This window comes from Doryrhamphus excisus, chromosome 8 (assembly GCF_030265055.1).
Source record: "Doryrhamphus excisus isolate RoL2022-K1 chromosome 8, RoL_Dexc_1.0, whole genome shotgun sequence".
In the NCBI taxonomy this organism is placed as follows: domain Eukaryota; kingdom Metazoa; phylum Chordata; class Actinopteri; order Syngnathiformes; family Syngnathidae; genus Doryrhamphus; species Doryrhamphus excisus.
Genome location: NC_080473.1, coordinates 2,832,149 through 2,840,224, shown reverse-complemented (window position 1 = coordinate 2,840,224; position 8,076 = coordinate 2,832,149). Strand labels below are relative to the sequence as shown.

Below are 8,076 nucleotides of genomic sequence, written 5' to 3'. Positions count from 1 at the left end.
AAAAACTTGTAGGCTGGCCCCTTAAGGTGGTGGCAGTGGTCCCTGTGTACGTTAGCAACAAGCTAAAACAGGAAGTTATGCTGCAAATGAATGATTATGTAAAGTATCAAGTAAGTACTTTATTGGAAGACATGTTGACAAAAAAAAACATGATGACATCATAACAATCAACACAGATGCTGACTTTTCTTCCTCCACTTGTCGTCTGACAGTACTTTCACATCACGTCCATGAATGAACCTTCTTTGTCCTGCTGCATGCAACAAGATGCAACAAGATGCAGACACTCAGAATGTCCACCAGATCGTAAAACATGCTAGGACGCACGTATTCACACGCTGCTTTAAAGTTCATCTCTTATACGTTTGAAGAAGAAGCGTTATTGTCCGAAGAAAACGTAGACGTCAATGAAGAGTAAAGAGCCTGCTTGTGGCTTCATCCAGTCCAGAGGACAGACTTCTACTGGCTCATGGTATTCTTGATGGTCCACCTCTGTCCAGAGCAGGTCTGCAGCACCACCTGGTGTCCAAAGTAGACGTTTGCGGGTACCACCTCCAGGCAGCGCCCCGTGGCGGCGTTGACCATGGAGTCGCCCTGCAAGGAGGGAGGGGGTCGGAGACTCAGCATGACAGACCAACCCCAACCCTTGACCCCATGAGAAGCAGGCATCACCTGAGTGTAAATCCACTTGGTTTGCTGGACGTCCTTCGCTTTGTCACAGTCCACCAGCTGTGGCAAGGTGCTGCCGGGATCGTCCGCCACGCAACGAGTGTCCCCCCCGGTGCTGCCCAGCGGACCCAGGAACAACTCGCCATCTCTGGTGTAACGTCCTAACTGAGAGACAAGGGACAAGGGCAGGCTCTTTGAAAGGAAAGTGGAAGGTGACCGAATGTCCTCCTACCTGAGGCCCCCACCCATGGCAGGGGTGCAAGGTGGCCGTGTGGTTCTCCTTGATTCCCTGGTCCAAACACAGGTGGGTCGCTTTGGAGTTGCGGACCTGAAAAGACAAAGCATCTTAAATCCTGTAAAGGATGTCAGCAGCTTCTTTTTCTGTCCAGAACTTTCCATCCATTCACTGTCTTCTGCTTGTTTGCATATAAGTCCACCAGAAAGACACAGAGTGTTCCCAGGTCAGTCACTTCGTCCTCCCAAGTTGATTGACACTTGGCCATAACAGATTGGGACCTACATGTCTCTTACACCTGAGACCAAGTCATGAGGGAAGCAGGTCTAGCAGGGTTACCTTGAATATTGTCTCCTTTAGTTCAACCAGAAAGACACAGAAGTGTTCCCGGACCTCCTCCTGGTTGATTATGCATGGAACACTTCCAGATAGGGACCTCAACCTGACACTGATGTGTTTTTTAAACCCAAGACCAAATCATGAGGGAAACAGGTCTAGCAGGAATACCTAGAACCTTGGATCCTCTAGTTCCATTAAAAAGACACTGAAGTTCACCCAAGACCTCCTCCAGGTTGATTATGCATGGAACACTTCCAGATAGGGACCTCAACCTGACATTGACGTGTCTCTTAAACCCAAGACCAAATCATGAGGGAAACAGGTCTAGCAAGGATACCTACAACCTCTAATTTCATCAAAAAGACATCAAAGTTCATCCAAGACCTCCTCCTGGTTGATTATGCATGGAACACATCGCCAGAGACACATCCGTAACACATCCGATAACACAACACAACGTAACACAACACATCCGATAGGGACCTCAACCTGACACTAAACCCAAGACCAAATCATCAGGGAAACAGGTCTAGCAAGAATACCTAGAACCTTGGCTCCTCTAGTTCCATCAAAAAAGACACTGAAGTTCATCCAAGACCTCCTCCAGGTCGATTATGCATGGAACACTTCCAGATAGGGACCTCAGCCTGACACTGATGTGTCTTTTAAACCCAAGACCAAATCATGAGGGAAAGAGGTCTAGCAAGGATACCTACAACCTCTAATTTCATCAAAAAGACATCAAAGTTCATCCAAGACCTCCTCCAGGTTGATTATGCATGGAACACTTCCAGATAGGGACCTCAACCTGACATTGACGTGTCTCTTAAACCCAAGACCAAATCATGAGGGAAACAGGTCTAGCAAGAATACCTAGAACCTTGGCTCCTCTAGTTCCATCAAAAAGACACTGAAGTTCATCCAAGACCTCCTCCTGGTTGATTATGCATGGAACACTTCCAGATAGGGACCTCAACCTGACATTGACGTGTCTCTTAAACCCAAGACCAAATCATGAGGGAAACTGGTCTAGCAGGAATACCTAGAACCTCGGATCCTCTAGTTCCATCAAAAAGACACTGAAGTTCACCCAAGACCTCCTCCAGGTTGATTATGCATGGAACACTTCCAGATAGGGACCTCAGCCTGACACTGATGTGTCTTTTAAACCCAAGACCAAATCATGAGGGAAACAGGTCTAGCAAGGATACCTACAACCTCTAATTTCATCAAAAAGACATCAAAGTTCATTCAAGACTTCCTCCTGGTTGATTATGCATGGAACACATCGCCAGAGACACATCCGTAACAGATAGGGACCTCAACCTGACACTAAACCCAAGACCAAATCATCAGGGAAACTGGTCTAGCAAGAATACCTAGAACCTTGGCTCCTCTATTTCCATCAAAAAGACACTGAAGTTCATCCAAGACCTCCTCCAGGTTGATCATGCATGAAATACTTTGCCATAACAGAAAGGGACCTCAAGATCACCTCATCCTCAGATACCAGAGATCCTCCACAAACCAAACACTCCAGGCCCGGTGAGGGTATACTACAGACTGGCTAAAAACCACAAGACTACTGCTCAAATTCAGGTTCCTCTCCTTTGGGGCCTGGGGGTTTCATACCCTTGTAGTATTTTGAGCACCCCTGTGGGTGCGGACACCTCTGAAGTCCAGGAGGACTGTCCCTAATGTCCAAGCTATGTTGATGAGACCATCCAACCATGACAGTCCATCAACATCTGGAGCTTTGAGGTGTTCCACCATCGGAGTTTCCCAACTACCCCGGCGACGGACGTGTCACTGTCCTCATGTAATGCTGCCTGTGTCTTCTGGTGCGTCCTTAAAGTATTCCCCCCACTGCCCAATTCTATCTCCAATGCCAGTATCAGTTCCTCTCATCGTTTCTTCTAAACCCACTCACCTCTCCGTAGTAGATGGTGTTGTTGTAGGTCTTCATCTCAGGGTAGATGTTATCCAGGTACCACTGGAAGTTCTTACACTGCAGCTTCTTCCTCAGCTCCACCCTCTCAGAGACGTCTCCGTAGTCGATGCCGTGATTCTGCGGGAGTCATCACACCAGGTTATCGCGTCGTCCCAAGCGGTCTTATGACGGCGCGTTCCTCCTCCCACCTCCATGGGGATATTCCAGGCCAGGTAGACGTTGGACTTGAGCTCATCCATCCACACCTCGGCCACGCGCAGGGCGTTGCGGCGCATGTGGAAGATGATGTTGCTGTGGTATGGCTTCTTCATGCGGGCGATGTGAGCCACTCTGGAACACGGAAGAACCTCCATGCTGCCCCCACACGACCACACCTGCCGGGAGTCATGGAGACATCAACGACTGACAGAGGAACTTGTGGAAGGTAAAACAATGGTGTCAAGCATCAAGCTGAAGGTTGTGGGTTCCATCCTCAGTTCTGTGATAATGTCCAAGTATCCTTGGGCAAGAAACTGAAACCCCAGTTGCTCCTGATGATGCGTCATCAGTAGGTAAATGTAAACACTGTCAAATACTATACACGTGAAAGACCGTTTACCATACAATTACGTGTATATTTAATTTTCTGTTATGAGGGTTTTTTAATATTTTCTTTTGAGGATTTAATATTTTTCTATTTCTTTTTTAAATGATGTATTTAGTTGTACAATTAACATTTTGTGAGTTTTAGAATTTTTTTAAATATCATTTTTCAATTTTTTTTCATTCTTATTTTTAAAGGTTTTATAAATGTTTTCTCAATATTTCTGAAAACATTAATTAGAATTAGAATTTTGCTTTTTGTTTTGAGGGTTTGTATTTTTATTTAGTTTTTTAATCTTTTCATTGAAATAAAATAAATTAGAAAATAAATCAGAATGAAACATTTATTAAAATTAGAATTTTGCTTTTTGATTTGAGTCTTTTATATATTTATTTAAATTGTATATGTTTTCATTATCATTTATTTTTGCAATTATTTTAGGGTTTTATATAGCTTTTACGTATTTTCATGTTTTTTTATTATTTATTTTGTAATCAATTTTAAATAGTTATTTTAAATATTTTTGGGGGGGGTTTCGAGGGTTAGCCTGGCTAGCTGACATCAGCTGGGTGATGCGGTCGCCCAAGGTGGCTCCAGCCGTGTGGTGCTGACATCAGCGCTTCTGGTTGTCATCATTGTCGAGTGAGGGTTTGGACTTAAACATGAACAAGAAAATATCAGAAACACACACCCTGATGCCCAGTTCGATGTTCTCCCCTCCGTAAACGTCCATGCCCGGGTCGAGCAGACCCAGCTCGCCAAAGTAGACCCTGTTGACCACGAAGGAGCAACCGATCATGGCGGGACTCCTGCGAGATGTACATGACATAGAATGAATATCATCTCCGTCTTCTACTGCCAGATGCAAGTTGCGGACCGGCCCCACCTGATGGGGGCTGACATGTCCCCCTCGTCCCACCACTGTTTGGGGGGGTTGATGTACATGCACCACAGCTCCCAGTTGTAGCCGTGACCCGAATTCTCGTAGCGCTCCACCTCAAAGGTGTCGTGTTTGATGTTGTCGATGGACGGCAGGATGATCCTCGCGCGGTCCTCCTTGATTCTGGACAGAACCGGCTCAGCCCTGAAGGGACGACCCAGGTAAGTTTTGGTTCTGTTGTGCATCCACAGCTTCTCATTAGATGACGCTGGGTTTCTAATATGGCGTTGACGTGTCTCACCAGAATGGGGTAAATTCCACGTGGGCGTCGAAGAAGCCCGTCACCTCGGCGGTGGCCACCTTCCAGCCCTCCAATCTGGCCCGGATTAGCCCCTCCCTCTTCTGGTTCCTGACGATCTTGACCAGGCCGGGGTAGCGCTTCTTCACGTATTCCTCTAGAGGTCCTTTCAGCTGCTCTGGAAGACGTAAAACACAACATCACCGTCATCTTCATCATCTGCTGGCGAATGTGGCCTGGAGCAGCGCCCCCTGCTGGCGTGAGAGGTGAGTAGAAGACACTGCTGCATTTCCTGACTGCAACTAAACAGGAAGTGCTCCTCATTTGTGACCGAAATAAAATAAACGGCTCTTGGTGTGATCATGACGACGCACACATTGTTGCTTGTTGTCATCTGAAGGAGTTTTAGGGTGAAAAGGCACACTTTACATGGAGAAGAGGGCGTGGCTACAGACCGTCGTCACTGTGGTCGTCCACCAGGATGATCTCCTTCAGCAGGTGAGGCGGCGTGTGATTGACAGCTGAGTGCACCGAACGCAGGATGACCGACAGCGCCTCGTTGACAAAGATGAAGATGAGGGCCATCTGGGGGAGGTCTCTCAAGTGGGACACCTCTTTGCATCTACACACAGGACAGGTGACACTAAACTGCAGCATTTCAGTAAATCTCTTTTCTTCCAGTCGCTCACCGGCTGGGTCTATGGTCCGGGATGGTCCGGTCCAGAGAGATCCTGTCGCTCAGGTAGGCGTTGTAGCCGTACTTGTCACGCAGGTGCGTGGCCTCACTTTCCTCGGCCGGGGTCAGCGTGGCAGGGAGGCCGCCCGCCCCTCGGCCCCCGAAGCCCTCGATCAGGCCCAGGGATTTGGACAGACCTGAATTAAGGAGCCAGAACACAACAGAACTGTGAGCCACTTCCTGTGTTCCTTTCTGGCGTGGAGTTTAAGGTCAAAGCCAGTGGACAAGAAACTGCAGAATGTAATCAATATAAATACGGTCAATTATAAATTATAATATTATAATAATATCTCTCAATGGAATATGTTATGAATATATTATTATATAATATGTTATATATATATTTGTTTAAATATTCATGCAACTATTGATGGGAACAGTAGTTTGTTGATTTAAAGCAGGGGTGCGTGTTGTATATATATTATATTATATTATATTATATTATATTATATTATATTATATTATATTATATTATATTATATTATATTATATTATATTATATTATATTATATTATATTATATTATATTATATTTTTTAAAAAGCATCCCCCTCCAGCATATGTATTTAAACATGTGCGTTTTTGCTCTATTTTTCCCTCTTTTGTTTTCATTCTGGGTGACACGGTGGTCTAGTGGTTAGCGCGCAGACCTCACAGCTAGGAGACCAGGGTTCAATTCCACACTCCGCCATCTCTGTGTGGAGTTTGCATGTTCTCCCTGTGCATGCGTGGGTTTTCTCCGGGTACTCCGGTTTCCTCCCACATTCCAAAAACATGCTAGGTTAATTGGCGACTCCAAATTGTCCATAGGTATGAATGTGAGTGTGAATGGTTGTTTGTCTATATGTGCCCTGGGCCCTATAAGTACCCCGCCTCTCGCCCGAAGACAGCTGGGATAGGCTCCAGCACCCTCTGCGACCCTTGTGAGGAAAAGCGGTAGAAAATGAATGAATGAATGAATGTTTTCATTCTACAATATGTATTATTCAATAACAAAAGTATAAACTAATATACAATATACATACAAATATTATTTAAATATTATATAATAAAAAATGAACCATGTTCGGCAAATGGCCCCCGAGCCACACATTGGACACCCCCGGTGTCACGCACGAAAGTACCGTTGAGTTGTCTGTACACGACATCCTCCAGCAAGCTGAGCCTCTTCAGCAGTGCTTCATGGCCGACAGCGGCACCCCGCACGGTTCCGTTGGCTCGAACCGGTCTCCGTCGGTCCACGGTGGAGTCCGGAACGGCAGTTTGGACCTTGCGAGAGTTACACCTGCTCCACAGAGTCATGAATCCCGCCACCGCCATGACGTTCAGCACCAGGAGAAGCCTCCATCTTCTGAACACAAAAGCCATGAAAAGCTCGCCGGTGACGGCGTGGAGCGAGGTGGGTTCCGCAGAACACGAGCAGTCACAGGTTCCGCTTCGGTGCTCCACGCGTCTGAGATGAGAATGAAGCTGCAGGAAGAAAATTGCCTACATTTAACGGCATAATTGCAAATAAGTCCGTTTCGAACATGCTCCGGAATTCTGGTCCGGTTCTGCAGCAGCAGCAGGGTCTTACCGTTCGGCCCCGGCCGGGTTCGAGGAGGCATCCCGCGGCTGAGCGCTCTCACAGGACACGAGAAGTGATAGGAAGCGGCCAGCATATGTCTGCTTCTATTATTCAACACCGGTACTGTTCTTCCGGTCCGGTTCGCTAGTCGTCGTCTTTGGTGCTGATGCTGGAGTGGCGGCGGCGCGCACACTAGCGGCGCGCAGCCTCCGTGCACGTCCTCACTGACACACACGCACACACGGTATTTGATTTCTTTCCTCTAATCCTCCCCTGACATAATTGATGGATGAAGGCTTCAACTAAAACATGGCCTGGATCCACTGGAACATCACATGACCTGTCACATGACCGGAAGGCTTCATTAGCTGCTTTTAACCCCACCCACCAGGTTCTGTTATTACATGGTAGACTTCAAAGGCAACTGAACTGATTGTTTTGCCAACCGAGGCTATCCAAGGGGGCGGGGCTTCAGACGGTGCAGCATGTTGATTGGTGCACACAGAATTGTCTCCTCCATGACACTTTGTAACCTGAGTATAGTGACAATTAACTTTTAGTATTATCTTGTCAAAAGTGTTGCAGTTAACTTATATGGTGGCAATATAAGTCACGTGACTCTCGCAAACCAGGAAATGTGACATAAGGACCACATAATGAAAGATCAAAGGATGCGGGAACCATTTTGATAGTTTTCATTTTGTAACCCCCCCCCCCCCCAAACTGTTAACATATTGAATTAAAATAAATAAGTTTAGAAGAAATTAACAGCACATGACCTCAGTGTGGCAGCACGGTGGTCTAGGGGTTAGCGCGCAG

At 46.5% G+C, this 8,076-nt stretch overlaps 1 protein-coding gene across 1 annotated transcript; it reads right to left on the bottom strand.

Moving 5' to 3' along the window:
* Positions 1-91: 91 nt before the first annotated feature.
* galnt17 (polypeptide N-acetylgalactosaminyltransferase 17) lies at positions 92-7,598 on the bottom strand. The gene is made up of 12 exons (XM_058080825.1): positions 7,267-7,598; positions 6,815-7,160; positions 5,645-5,828; positions 5,411-5,577; positions 4,959-5,133; positions 4,664-4,861; positions 4,469-4,586; positions 3,383-3,568; positions 3,174-3,311; positions 902-997; positions 673-834; positions 92-594 (listed from the first exon to the last, which is right to left on the bottom strand). Exons 2-12 carry the CDS (start codon positions 7,056-7,058, stop codon positions 460-462), a joined length of 1,803 nt encoding a protein of 600 aa, XP_057936808.1. The 5' UTR covers positions 7,059-7,160; positions 7,267-7,598; the 3' UTR covers positions 92-459.
* Between the last annotated feature and the right edge of the window lie 478 nt (positions 7,599-8,076).

Coding starts and splice junctions, on each gene's coding strand:
- galnt17 (XM_058080825.1), bottom strand. CDS start 7,058: ATGGCTTTTGTGTTCAGAAGATGGAGGCTTCTCCTGGTGCTGAACGTC. Junction 5,578..5,644: donor CCGGACCATAGACCCAGCCG/GTGAGCGACTGG, acceptor TCCTGTGTGTAG/ATGCAAAGAGGTGTCCCACT. Junction 835..901: donor GCCATGGGTGGGGGCCTCAG/GTAGGAGGACAT, acceptor CTTGTCTCTCAG/TTAGGACGTTACACCAGAGA.